This window comes from Numenius arquata, chromosome 7 (assembly GCF_964106895.1).
Source record: "Numenius arquata chromosome 7, bNumArq3.hap1.1, whole genome shotgun sequence".
Taxonomy (NCBI): domain Eukaryota; kingdom Metazoa; phylum Chordata; class Aves; order Charadriiformes; family Scolopacidae; genus Numenius; species Numenius arquata.
The window spans coordinates 10,683,008-10,698,050 of NC_133582.1; the positions used below are offsets into that span (position 1 = coordinate 10,683,008).

Sequence of the window (15,043 nt, forward strand, 5' to 3'; positions counted from 1 at the left end):
TGAAATAGCCCAAACTCACTGAGGCCTTGTCTGCAGAAGACACCATTTAATAGGGTTTTGTGGTGAGGGATGAGTTTATGAGAGGGTGAAAAAAGGCTTTTTCATCGCCAGCAGGCTCTCCAAGATCCCTCTGAAATAATCGCTGACTGCTGCCAGGATCGGTTGTGCTGTAATATTTATGATCTCTCTGGGCAGCTTGAGTTTCATATACACGTCTTTTTAATTATTCAGATACAAATAGCCAATGTAAAGCTGCAAAATGGTCGTGATGCATTTTGATTTGGATTTAGAAAAGGGGTTAATGATAACTTTAATGACATACAAATGCCCAAATATATAGGAAATTTGAAACATCCAAACTACTTCTGTGCTACACAGAAGTACCTGTATCTAAGTCCACATTGAGTGCAATTTCAGCAGTTCCCCAGAGTTTACCTTACACTTTCTGGTAAACAAAGCCACCTTCTGAGGTAACACAAACCCTGAGACTGCCCCAAATTATGTAAATAACTCAGCATTCTTTGCTTTCGCCTAAGAAAATGGCTTTGCATCAAACCTCCTCCTTTCTGCAGGTGGAAATACTCCGGCTGGCAGCTCGCTGCAGAGTTGATCACATCCATAAGTTATTAATACAGAGCCAGATGAACAGATACTCAGCCAACAGACCTACGGTCTCACAATCCTGTAGCTGTTTTTATTTTATTACAAGCTGTGGATGACTGACAGCCCTCATAATGTCATGGGGGTGGGTTACACACTTTTATCGTCAGATCTTTCATGGGAAACTTGCTCAGTAGCAGAATAGCATTGGGAACCAGCTACAGACTGCTACAGATTGTGCAGTTTGTCCATGCTTATTCTAATTCAGGAAAATAAACACCAGATCTTTTTCTATATCTTCCATTATTGCAAGTTTTTATAATGCAACTACTGTACAAGGCAATATTAGCAGTTTAATCTCCAAGTTGTTTCAGGGTTGGTTTGTTTTTTTTTTTAAGATAACACATCTCATGAAGATAAAACAGAGGGCTCATATTTATTAATGGAACGCTAATGGTCTTCACAATCCTTTTACGCAGAAAACAATTTTATTTTTTAGAAAAAGTGAGTATCGATTGTGTCTCTGGAGTGACTCCATTTGGGAATAAAAGCACAATAAAATGCAGATCAAAGCGTATATCCTGAATCCCTAATGCACTGAGAGGTGGCTGTGCAATTAATGCATGTGTAAGTCAAGACAGGTCAGGTGATTTTACATCCTAGGTGAAGTCACAGCCCTTCTGGCTAGAATAAAACATGACATCATTTTAAATTACTTCAACAAAATTGAATGTGTGTCGATAAAAATAAAATCTACTGTTAGCACAAACATTAAGTGATTGGAATGTTTTCCTATAACCTGGAGGAACCAGGGGAAATACAGGCTGATTTTTATCACAAAAACATCATCTGGAAATGTATTTGTGATAGTGTAATATTTATATGCAAATATGTATTAAAATATATATAAAAATAATTATTCAAATTTATAGTACTGTGCAGTCTAAGCAGAATCAATTAATTTTGAAAGGGTTATAAAAGCAGTGTTCTACTTCCCATTGGAGAAGGGGCTGGGAAAAATACGTGGTTATGATGGCAAGACAGGGCATCACCTAAAGAAGAACTATTTTTCAATCACTTATCATGAAGCAGGAGACAATGCAACAAAATTCACCCCGAGTTGGAAAAACAGAAAGTTATTCTGAGACAGCACAGAGCCCAACAGACCACAAAGTCTGCTTTAGAGGTACTGGAGGATAATGGTAGACACTGAGCGTTACTGCTCCCTCCAGTGCTCAGCCAGGCCCGGCAGAGGCAGCCAGGGAGAGGCAGTTTGAGGACTTCAAAGAGGAGGTGATGGGGAAGAGAAATTACGCATTCAGGCTTCCACACTTTTTCCCTTTAAGAAGTTAACATCAATAATTTTATTAAATAAACATCGAATGAAATCAACAGTGTTGCAATTTTAGGATACAGTTGTTCCTACCTGTCGGTATCTCTATTGGAATCACATTTATCTTCCAGGCATCGCTCTTCTTCCTTCTATAATTTCAGTGCTTTCCCCCATCCTGGGTGCCTCTCAGATCCCTGCAACTACAGCATCAACACTCACATGATGATTCATGTTCTGTCTGACTCTTTCCTCCTCCAGCCTGCTTCATCAGGCTGGCTAATTACAGAAGCTGCACCTTTTGGCTTCTGAACCTCGAGACTGCATGTGATTACTCCTTTCAAGCATTTCTTAGAAGTGTGTGTAAAATAAGCTGCTTTTTTTTTTTAATGAAAGCTGAGATTCAACATAATGAAACAACTCAAAAAGGCATTTTCAGAAAAACTTTCTACAGGACAGTCTTTATTCTTACCTCTACTCACAGCCACTACACACTTCCTTTCCCACTACTTTCTCCCCCCTTTTTTCCATTCCTTACAAATCTGACACAGGGTGTTTTGTGGAAATGTATGTAAGGAAAATGTACGGCCATAAAATATCACTTGACCTCCAGGGGACAATGGGCAATGAGATAGCTTAATGGGACATCATGGAAACTTCAAGTTCTGTTTTTATTTAAAAAGGAAATTAAATGCAAATCTCCACTGAGGCTCTCATATGACTCAATTGAGATTGAGTGAAATCTCAAGAAAAGAAAAAAAGATTTACAACTTGGACAAGCATCAGTCTGAGCAAAGGGCTGGGATGGTGTGGAGCAATGGGGGAGAGATGAGACAACACCACAAGCCACAAGAGAGCTGAACAGCTGAGACCACCCAGAACACCATCGTTTGCTCTCTTGGGATTTCTTTTTGGCCAGATCAGCTCCGGGCTCTGATTTGTCATGTGGCAGAAACAAAAGGCTGGGAACAGGAAAGTCCAAGGGTCCACAACCGGAAATAAACACCAAGGCTGAAAAAGAGTAAGCCTCAAATATGACTTTTTCCCCATCTCAAGGCAAGAATCACGTCTTGCCTCACCCCTAGTCCCAGCTGCGTGCCTGGTACTATAACATTACTTTTTTTACCTCCTACGGCTACTACTCCTGTAAGCATTGAAGCTATAGCTCCATACTCGTGAACAACTTGCAACAGGAAAGGCAAAGATTTGCACATTTATTTGACCTAAATTCTATCCATTTCAGTAGCACCTATTAAATTTCCACAGCAACTGGGCTAAGAGAAGTGTGAAATCCTGATTAGCTTCCTATGCACAGATTTTAAGAAAAAAGTTTCTGCAGCATGAATATGTATTATGTATTCAGCGCACGGTGCTGAATTTGATTACGCTGTGCCAGAGATGCACATTTATGAATAATGTAAGGATTTAAAAAACCCAAACAAACCAACCAAAAAACAGCTAAAAAGCAAGGTGTAGGATATTTTTGCACTGTTTGTTATCTGACTCGAATTATCTCTAGCGCAATCGTTTACTTTCTAGCTTAAAAAGAGGTTGTTTTAACCAGAGGGATGAAATACAGCCAGAATAATTAGGAAACTCCAGCAGGAGAGGAAAACTGAGGGCTAGAGACTGAGGATGGAGCACATTGGGACATCTGGAGACACGCCATGGGTACAAGGACCTGCTCAAGCAGTCCCCACACCACTCACTAAACTCCCCCAGGTTGACGGAGCTCCTGTACACAGGTAGGAGCAGCAGGTCAGGTGCTCGCTATAAGGTTTTTGTCAAAAACAGGGGTATCCATGGACAACCAGGTCCATGTGCTTAAGTGCCAGCCGTTGTTAATTTGGTAGGTGAGCCCTCTGGTGAGCCTGGACGGAGAACCCAAGCAGCATCAAAGGCTTTTTTGTGCTAAGTGCAATAGAAATAGCAGTGAAACAAAACCATTTCCTTCCCCAGGCGGCTCACGGTTTAGTGAAAAACTACAAGCAAGCAGGAAGAAAGGAAAGGATGAGCAAGCCAGGGTAACAGCTGGTTACACAAACATCTGGATTTAGGAAACAGGTGAATGGGGGACTGCTCCCCCTTTCTAGTGGTCTACTCTAGGAATCCGCCCCGGTCTCAGTGCTTTTCAGAGACTGTTTCTTTCAATTCACTGTTGGTGAAATTTGAGTCAGTCAGTCACATAGCTCTAAGTAACTTGAAGTGGGTTACTTGGCTCGGGGAACTCACTCACATGCCTAAAGACACTGCGAGGAACAAAGCCCGCTGGCTATCTGCTCTGGCTCCGCGTTTTTCCCGGTGTCACTCCTCTCCCCAACACCAGGCACTGCTTTGCCCACGTGACCCACGGAGCAGACGTCTGTGCAAAAGAACATCAGGCAGCGGCAGAGCGACAGCGTTCCTCCTGCCAACAGCATCAGTGAGACCGTTACTGAAATGCTGCATCCACTTCCACCCTCATGCTTCCTAAAGGATTTTTACCACAAAATTCTATACAAACTCATAAACTTACACAGTAGCACTGAACAGCTGTAGAGATAATCTCTGCCCACTCATCTAAGAGAAAATTTAGGGGTGACTTAACTCAAAACTACAACAACTACATTTACAAGACAGAGAAAGCCGATAGCAGAGAGGTCCTTAACCTAGAAAATGAAGATGTTAAGACATCAGTGGCTGGGATCTGCGGTTAGACCACTTCAACTGATGAACTTTTGGAACGATTTACTTATCGACGTAGTGGCTTCTCCATCACTCAACTCTTTACACGAGTATGAATCTTCTTCCCAAAGCCAAGCTACAGCCCAAACAGGTATTATAAAGCAGAATTTACTGTCATGGAAATGATCACACTAGATAACCCTTTTCAGTCTTAATACTTACGAATTACTATTATCTCCAATACAAAATAATTATATTCTTCCATGCATCGTCAGATCCATCATGAAACTTGGATCCCGAGGCATCATGCAGATGCAGCAAAGCAGCAAGAATGCAAGTGTGTAATACAATAATTTAGCCCACCAAACCTCTACAGCAGGAAAAATGCAGTAGTAGCAAACCCCACGCTCCCTGTATACAAGCTGAGAGGAAGAAGACGGAAGGAAAGAGATACAACCATGGATACACACAAGACATTTTATTTAGAAAGTCCTAAATCATTGCAGATCAACACTTTTCCTTAACCTGGCACTAGGGCTTAAGCCTGAGTAGGTACGGCACTTCAACTCTAGGACAGACTGCTAACGTACAATTTTAATAGCATAAAGCTCTGATTGCTGAGTAAAATTTTACCTGCGACTTTACTTCCCTTTATTTGGGTAGAGGGAGCAAGTTGAAATAACAGGCACAGATGCAAGTACCTTTATGGTGAAGAGGCTTCTGACAGCTGAGGTGCTCCGGTCAAGGAGACTCGTCAACTGTAGAAATAGCATGACCCGGCAGAAAACGTTTGCTGCTCTCCATTTATTTTTTTTTCCTCCTCTCAGGGAGAAGACACAACATAGAAACAAGTGTTTCTGGTTTTTAAGTGTTTTGTATATTTTAACTGACTCAGTTCAGTAACTTAAATTTATCTAAGGCATTTTATTTATCATACGCTATTTTGGTTTTAAACTCATTTTACCTTTAAGCTATTATTCTATGGAGATCTGAATTTTCCTCTTAGGACTGAAAATGCCATCACATTCAAGAACTTCCTCCAAGCTACTGACAGAATAATTTGCATTTCCTTGTCCAACAATTTGAAACTACTTTTTTTACAAGAATACTTACTCTTTCAAAGCTTTGCTCCTTTCAATCTTACACGATTCCTGAGATAATGGGCACTTGTTTTCTTCTGAGACTGCCCTAAAATATTTGGCCAAAAACAGCATAAGCATTATTAATGCAAAGAGCAAGCTTGTTGTTAAAAAAAGGTTTTATTATGTCCATCTGGGTAAAACCTTCTCTTTTGTTCCTGGTGGCAGTCTGTCACCACCCAGCTCAGACAGTCACAGGGCAGGGCCGGCGGTGGCTGAGGGCTGTTCACCTTCCATCTCTGACAGGGCGTCTGTGGGGCTGGACTCCCCCCGAGCCCCAGATTTCACAGCGTGCAATGCGTAGTTCACGCTCGTGCTTTCCATCCAGCTCCACGACCCCGAGAGGGGGTTGTACAACATCCCGTTCACAGTCTTGACTGAAAAGCCATCTAGAAAAGAAAGAAGCCATAAAGCAAACTGATGTTCTTCAATATTCTAAGTCACTGCACCATCAAACCCTTTAGAACAGCAAGTCTTCCTCCAAGCTGGGGAGCAGTGCTTCACAAGCTGGCCCCTGTCAGACACCACCACAAGCAGTGGCAGCGGGCATCACCGGTGACAGTGGCAGTCACAGCAAGAGCTCTGTGCCAGGCCACGTACCATTAGCATGCTTTATGGTGAGCCACCTCAAAGCGGTGAGAAACCCCAGCTTCACACCGCCACATCTGGGTGACTAGTAACGTTTTCTGTAGGTGGAGACATTCTTCAGATCGATATCACACACTTCAAAATCAAAATCTGAGCATGCCTTGGAGGGATTCTGCAGATTCCCCTTAGGAATGGAAAATATGAGACAGAGGCAGAAGAACGCCAGCGAGGACTCAGTGCGAGCAGAGTGATTTAGCACTCCCTGCTGAGCAGTGGCTCAGTTCCCTGTGTGGCTCTGCTGCATCCCAGCAGGATGCACAAGGGAAGGCAGAAAACACACACCCTATCAAAGCAAATCACTCCACTGCACCTGGCTCTCTGTTTGAAGGGAGAACAGAAAGAACCACCAGCAGGCGAACCGGTATGTCCTGGTTTCAGCTGGGACAGAGTTAATTTTCTTCTGAGTTGCTGCTGTGTTTTGGATTTGGTACGAGGATAATGTTGATAACACATACGGTTCAGTTGTTGTCAAGTAATGCTTATATTAAGCCTGGGACTTCTTCAGCTTCCTGTAGAAGCTGAGAGGGAGCACTGACAGGACAAACTGGCCAAAGGAATATCCCATACCATAGGCATCAGGCTCAGTATATAAATGGGGGTTGGCCGGGGGGCAGGGATCTGTGATCACTGCCCGGGACAGGCTGGTTGATCGATCATTGGGTGGTGAGCAACGTATTGCATCACTGATCTTGTATATTCTTTTCCCATTCTTGAGCACTGAAGATGGCAAATGATGCAGCGGCAGCAGCGCAGCTCTGGAGGGCCAACGCGGTTATTGTCTCAAACCTGACCTACAGCATATGAACCACTTCAGAGCAAACATTCCGTCACCAGAATGGGATGGAAAACCTTGGCATTTTCATTTAGGCTGTCAAGCAGAGGACAGCTGTAATGGTGATTTTGTTTGAGCAATCTCTGCATTCTTAAGACTCCACTTTATTTATTTTTTGCAAAATCCAGTAAGCAGCAGCATCTTTAAACCAGAAATTATAATATATGACTGGTAACTCACATTTTCTCTTCTGTTACTGTTCTATTAAACTGGTTTTATCCCAACCCATGGGGTTTTTTGGTTGTTTTTTTTTTCCCTTTCTCTCTTCTCCCTGTCCTACTAGGGAGGAGTGTGAGTGAACGGCTCTGTGGTCCTCGTTGCCAGCTGGGGTTAAACCATGACACAGTATTAGTCATGTTCCTTATGGCATCACTTCAAAGTGCCAGAAGACCTTGCCAAGAGAATAGCTCAACTCATACTTCATCTTCTTTAGAGTAAACTAAAGCAGAGTGAAATATTCGGTGAGAGGATTTTAAAACATCTGCAGGGAAGGAGGGCAATGGGCAGAACTCTTCCAAGCAGCAACGTCTTTAAACCAGAAATGATACTCATAACATATGACTGGTAACTCACACTGGAGAAGCTGTGTATTGTTGCTAGCCCTCACCCCACCTATCCCTTTGCCATTTCTACAGGGAGCATTTGGACCTCTCCATTCCCATCATCTGGCCTGGAACTTACTTGCTTCCAGGAGGCGCTCCAGCTCCTCAGGGGGAACAAACTTCTCCCACTCATGTGTTCCTTCCGGTACAATGCCAATTATTTTTTCTGCAACCACAATTCCCAGGATATAGGACAACTGTGTTTTATTGATTGTAGTAATGAATAAAGAACCTTCAGGCTAATTAGAAGATTAAAATGTTCAATTAGAAGAATATTTAGGTTTTTTTAAAAATGGTAAATTTAATCACATTAAAGCACATGATTTGTCTATCTACAAGTCTATATGCTGCAAGAATAAGAACTAATTTCATCCCAGGATAGCTATTTACAAGTATACCATTTAAATCAAATAAAAAATGTAGTGTTCTAACGGTATAACTGAGTAGTCCTCAAAGAGTCAGCATAATCAAAGTCTTGGATGGTCTGATAACCACTTCCTCACCCCAAAAAAAAACCCAAAAAAACTAACGAAGTCACTTATAATGCAACATCGCTGAGAAATAAAAGACATTAAGGCATAATTGCCTATTGTAAAAAGAAACACTTTTTAAAACTAAAACCAAAGTAAAATGTGCAAAACTGCCAAATTTTTGAGACTGCTGAATGCTGTGCTTGTTTTAATGATCACAGGGCCAAAAAACAGGGCCAGAAATCAATTCTAAGTACTTAAGAGACTGTTTGGTAGAAATAATGGATAACTTCTACATCCCCATCAGGCTGAAAATTAGTTGAGCTTTCCATTCACATAATCTACATTACTTCTGATGACCAGAAAGATAAATCAAGAGATTAAAGGAAAGCTGCTGCTTGTGCACTGGGTCTACCATCTTACATGGGTCATCATGGGATGATGGGTCATCATCTTACAAATGAAATAGTATCAAGAGGAATAAAATAACACCCAATTGTCTCCAAGCATAACTATGACCCTTTAAAAGCAATCCAGGAGCACATCTGATGTGATGCTGGAGCTGGAATAGAATCTTGTGAGTCAGAAACACCATTACGGTCAGTTTCAGTGCAGCCTGAGCCACAGCCATCCACCAGCAGCAACACTGCCACGTTCCCTCTCACCTACGTGAAACCAGACGCAATCAGATTTCTTAAGGTCTTGATGCAAAGCAAAACTGCAGTACTAGGTAACGGCATTAACACTCTGCAATGGCAGGGCTGGGGAAATAAATTCCTCTAACTTTAGTTACTGAAGTTGGGAAGATGTACTTGCAACATGGAGGAGAACGGGAGGCACCTCTGGAGCATGATTCAGATCTCAAGCACTTCAAGGTGGAGGAATGAATGCAGATTTAGGTGTTTTCACATGCCTTCAAATGAAAGCCTGAATGATAAAAGAGAATAAATATTCCCAATAATGAAAGCAAAAACTCTCTTACCTTTAACACCTGAGAGCAACACTCGATAAACGTTTCAAGGTCAGCCACATGCTCCACTACTTCAGAAGCTACGATTACATCAAAGGTTTCCATGAACTCTTCCACAATCTCCTCTAGTGAACTGGACTTGTACTGTATCCTCTTGGCCAGGACCGGATCAAATGACTTGTGCTGATCTGCTGTTCTAATGTTGTCCTCCAGAGGATCAATTCCAGTAACTGAAGCTCCCAGTCTACCCAGAGGCTAATAAAACAAGAGGATAATTTATTCTCTGCATGAAAACAATTTACTTAAAGGTTTCTGCAGCTTCGCAATGTACATACACGATGCATAAAACACCTACCAGAGAATAAGGCAAACAACAATAAATGATGAGCTCTGTTCCAGCAGTTTTATTTTAAATGTTTGTTAAAGCAAGAAATTCCTTAGATTTGGGGAAGGTGGTGTTAATTTTCTTAGAAAATTATACACTGGAATATACACATTTAAATTGCCTTTTAGAATGAATTGTTCTGAATCCATTTTGTTACACCAAATAAACATTTCCCTCACTATTACCCTCTGAGAGAGAAAAACAAAGGGGGAAAATCAACACAGTACTTAAAGGGGAGAAAACAATGCCGTATTTAATTACTGTCATTACTTTCTTTAACATCCACCTGTAATGGTAAATCCTCATATCTTTTTAATGGTTACTTAATATATTATTATCTCTAGGACTTTCTCACTGTTGAGAACTAAACACTGATGTTTACTAGGATAGCATCAGGCTTGGCTGTCACTCAAGTTTCTCCAGTGTCTTCTTACTCATAGGTTAACACCTCAGCCATCACCTCTTTTGAAACTGAAACAGGCTGCAGAACATGACCACATGTATGTTATTCCAACCTGAAATTCTCCGGTTGTTCAGCCTGAGAAGGTGATGCAGCACACTGGTTTTGCCAGCCTTGTCGGAGAGCGGGCTCTCACAAGACTACAGGATTTCGCTCAGAAATAAAAAAAAAAAAACCACAAGTGAAGAGATTCAGGTCCCTTTGTTACACCTCGTTTCAGATGCTGATGAAGTTCCCAGAGCAACTGAGCCAGATCTGTAATCCTAAATTCACAAACCACCCCTAGTCTATGAATAGAGGATACAGCACCGTTAAAAGCCTGTGAGGCCAAAGGGTTCTACCAAAAATAGTCACCTCTCAGCCCCAAGATTGAGCAGACTCCCCGGGAAGCAGCCCTAACATCAGCCCCTGTACCAGGAGAAGCTCTCCTGACACCAAGGAGGTATGTCTCAGGTGTTTGACATTATTCCGTGCTTTTCCCATGAGATCAAAGCAACAGCGAGAATCCTCATGCCCAATACAAAAAACTGAAGATAATGAAAGAAATGAACATGTAAGAACAAGTTCATAATAGAAAACACTTCTTTGGTAATGAGGATTGTCATGATTAAAGTATTCTTGCCTAGGCTCTAAAGTGAAAAAAGACAAAAAAAAGTTGTCGTACTGTGACTGCCCAAAGCAACACTCAAAGACTTTCAAATCCTTTCTTACCCTCTCCTTTACAGTATTTGAAATCTTATTTTTCTGATGAACCTCAGAATTTTAGAATTTCCCATTACCAACTCCCTCCTTTTTTGTAAACGACTCCAAAACATTCAGCAACTAATATATCATAGGAGACAACATCCTTGAAGGATTAGAAATTAAGCCGTGCAACAGTAAAACAATTCAAATACTTTGTAAGCTTTTTAACAAGAGAAACTGGAGCACGCTACTTCTTACCTCACTTAGCAGTCCCCCGCCACAGCCAACATCGAGAATCTTTACTCCAGCAAGTGGACTTCCCAAGTGGTAATTACTACTCATGTTCAATAGAGTATCTCTGAAGGAAAAGGGATGTGATTTAGAGCACACACACAAGGTGGTTCCCCCCATACTGGGCACTGGTGAGGCCCCACCTCGAGTGCTGTGTCCAGTTTTGGGCCCCTCACCACAAAAAAGACATTGAGGTGCTGGAGCGGGTCCAGAGAAGGACAACGAAGCTGGTGAGGGATCTGGAGAACAAGTCTTATGAGGAGAGGCTGAGGGAGCTGGGGGTGTTCAGTCTAGAGAAGAGAAGGCTGAGGGGAGACCTTATCACTCTCTACAACTACCTGAAAGGAGGGTGTAGAGAGGTGGGGGTCGGTCTCTTCTCCCAAGTCACAGGTGATAGGACAAGAGGAAATGGCCTCAAGTTGCACCAGGGGAGGTTCAGGTTGGATATTAGGAAGAATTTCTTCACTGAAAGGGTTATCAAGCATTGGAATGGGCTGCCCAGGGAAGTGGCTGAGGCACCATCCCTGGAGATATTCAAAAGGCGAGCTGACATGGTGCTTGAGAATATGGTTTAGTGTTGGTGGGTGTTTTTGGTTTTTTTGGTTTTGTTTTATTAAGGTTGGACTAGATGATCTTAAAGGTCCCTTCCAACCTAGGCGATTCTGTGATTCTTTGATTCTGTGATTCTGTTTACTAGATGCAGTTATCTTAAGGACTGGCAAGTGTTTTGTCTTTTACATCTTTTAGAGGTGATGCAAAAATAGTACATATGAAAAAAAAAAAAATCTGTCTTCAGAACCATACCTAATAAATGGCACTCTAATATCATTCATAGAATGAAGGGCTGAGAATTCTCCTTCTTCATCCCACCACTTATGTGCAAGGAGCTGGAATTTCTTCATTTCCTTTGAATCCACCGATGAGTGTGAAGTGCTGAAAAGTCTCTTCACGGTGAACCTAAATGATGAAAGCTGAATGTCACGAAACTAGTACTGATACTTCATGTCAGCTGAAATATGGGAAAAATGAATACTGCATCAGAAAATGAAAAAAAAAAAAAACAGATAAAACTCATGTTCCTTTAGAGACTTTATACTTAATTAATAACAAACAGATTGTATACACTGTATGTATAACATATCTCCCAAAACAGATGGCTGCATACCTGTAGGTTTTAAGTTAGTAATTAATAAAACAAAAATAGGCCACATCAAACATTTAAACATGTGAGATTTAAAAATTACTTCATGTGACGCTGACACAAAGTAAAATTAAATTGTTATAGAAAACGACAGTCCTTGTCACACAGGATTATTTTAGATGCAATACTTACATGCTGCTTTTTATTTCAGGCAGGGAGACAGGCGGAGAACTACTGGATTTCAGCTGTATTTTCCAGTTGTAGCTCTGAAGGGCACCTCTCAGGCCTGTCTGAAAAGACAGATCAGCATGGTCGTCTGCATAAATAAAAGGAAGGCAACCGAATGGAAAACATCAGCTTTATGAGAGCTCACAGGCAAAAAAACCCGGTTTAACAAAGCCGCTCTAGAACACCGCCACTAACCGTGCCACGCTTTACACATCTGCTCACTACCGTACTTAGGGAGTGCGAGGGGACTGAATAAAGGAGCATTGGCCAGTTCACCACCCCACTACTTCTCAAATTATGTGCGATGACATTTTTCAGGGCCTGAATGAAAAGGGGCTTTTCAGGCAGCTGAAACGTTTCAGTTAACTGAGAATTTCACCAGGGCGTTTACTCTGAGCAGGAGCTGTGCGTACGCACACACACGCTTACACCTGGGCTCCGACTCCTGCTTCCTGACATACCCCAAAAAGACGCATAGAGCTGCACGCTCACTTCGTATTGTACGGACCGGTGAGGGAACACAAGTACGAAACCCTCACGGAGGGCGCAGAGACAGGCCAAGGACACCCTCTTGAACATGGTTCTCCAGGTGAGGCTCGGCCCCCCCCAGGCCCGAGTCACCCTCACCCACCGCCCCGCTGTCACCAACAACCCCCAGGCCACAGCAAGGCCCCGCCGCCCCACAGCCACGGACCCCTCAAGGTGATTTTAGGCCGCAGTGAGCGATGGCGAGACCCACAGACACCTCCGGGCTGAAGAAGGGCTGTGGAGGAGGTGACCGAGGGAAAACGCCTCCCTCGGGAGAGCTCTGTGGGGAGCCCACCCGCGCCTGCCGTGCAGGGCCTGGTCGCCGGCTGCCTTGGCCTCCTCCGGCGCCGCCGCCGGAGAAGAGCGGCCGGGCAGGGGGCGGAGGGGGGAGAGGCCGCGGCCGGGCCGGGGTCGGAGGGGAGACGGGCCGCGGCCGGGCCACCGAGTCCAGGGCCGGGGAGACGCCGCCAGAAGCAACCGCCAGGTGGGACCCCGGTAGGAGGTTTGCAGGGACCCTGCTGCGAGGGGCCGCGGAAGCGACGCCCCGCTAGGCCACCTCAGCCGCGGGGAGCGACGCGGGCCGGCCAGGCCCCGCCGCCCGCGGGCACCGCGCCGGGCCGGGGGCCCACCCCACCCGCGCCCTCCCGCCTGCTCACCGCCCGCCGCCGCCGCCCGCCGGCGCCCGAGGGCGCGGGTGAGGGCGCGGGCCGCCCCGCCGCCTCCCCACATCGCCGCGGCCGCCGCCGCCGCGCTCGTCCCGCTCCGCCCCGCTGCCAGCGCCGGGCGTGCGGCGGACACACGGCGCCGGCGGCCTCTCGGGCCGGGCGCCGGGAAGGTTGGTTCCGCCCGGCGCCGGGGCCCAGCCCGGCCCGGCCCGCAGCCCCCGGCCGGGGTGCCCGTCCGGGTCTCCCGCCCCAGGCAGCGGAAGGGGGGAAGGCGCTGCCGGCCCCGGGCAGCGCCGCTGTTTAAAATCTTCTATTAAATTTATTAATAGGCATTTATATGAGCCGGCAATGTGCCAGCCGCATCCTGGGCTGCATCAAAAGCAGCGTGGGCAGCAGGGCACGGGGGGTGATTCTGCCCCTCTGCTCTGGTGAGACCCCACCTGGAGCGCTGCGCCCAGCTGTGGAGCCCCCAACATAAGAAGGTCGTGGATCTGTTGGAGCAACTTCAGAGGAGGGCCTCGAAGATGACGAGAGCGCTGGAGCACCTCTGCTATGAAGACAGGCTGAGAGAGTTGGGGTTGTTCAGCCTGGAGAAGAGAAGGCTCCGGGGAGACCTTACAGCAGCCCGTATAGAAGCCCATATAGAGGCCTTCCAGTACCTAAACGGGGCTACAGGAGAGATGGGGATGGACTCTTTTATCAGGGAGCGTAGTGATAGGAAGAGGGGCAATGGTTTTAAACTGAAAGAGGGGAGATTTAGATTAGGTATTAGGAATAATTTTTTCACTGTGAGGGTGGTGAGGCACTGGAACAGGTTGCCCAGGGAAGCTGTGGATGCCCCATCCCTGGAAGTGTTCAAGGCCAGGCTGGATGGGGCTTTGAGCAACCTGCTCTAGTGGAGGTGTCCCTGCCCATGGCAGGGGGGTTGGAACTCCATGGTCTTTAAGGTCCCTTCCAACTCTAACCATTTTATGATTCTATAATATTTATTATTTAAATGTTATGAATATTTATTTCATAAAATGTAAAGGAAGCAAACCAAAACGCTGGACAGACCACTACAAGCAATTGCTTAAGCTTGGGTTTTTTTAAAAAAAAACAAGATTCCAGCTTAAGAAGATGTGGTACAAGCAGCAAGAAAATACTGCTTTATTTCCCTTTCCCTTCACAGCAGTAAAGCTCTGCAGTGTCCCCATGCATTTTGCATTGCAACACCGCTGATACAGCCCGTGTTGTCCCACAGGCGCCTCGTGGCACCCGTCACCGTGGCTCCACCTGGAAGCGCTGCTGAAATTTAACACAGTGATTTTGTTTAAATTTATGTCCCCTTACTCCTGGCGTGTCTCAGAACAAGAAAATGCTCCTTTAGCAGAGGCTTGTTCAGATGACAGTGATTAGCTCTCAGT

At 44.7% G+C, this 15,043-nt stretch overlaps 1 protein-coding gene across 1 annotated transcript; it reads right to left on the bottom strand.

Annotated features, from left to right (window-relative positions):
- Positions 1 to 4,750: 4,750 nt before the first annotated feature.
- Positions 4,751 to 13,769, bottom strand: COQ3 (coenzyme Q3, methyltransferase). Its single transcript, XM_074150539.1, has 7 exons — positions 13,629 to 13,769; positions 12,409 to 12,532; positions 11,880 to 12,032; positions 11,043 to 11,142; positions 9,268 to 9,510; positions 7,895 to 8,054; positions 4,751 to 6,122 (listed from the first exon to the last, which is right to left on the bottom strand). The coding sequence occupies exons 1-7, from the start codon at positions 13,699 to 13,701 to the stop codon at positions 5,926 to 5,928; spliced, it is 1,050 nt and encodes a 349-aa protein (XP_074006640.1). The 5' UTR covers positions 13,702 to 13,769; the 3' UTR covers positions 4,751 to 5,925.
- Between the last annotated feature and the right edge of the window lie 1,274 nt (positions 13,770 to 15,043).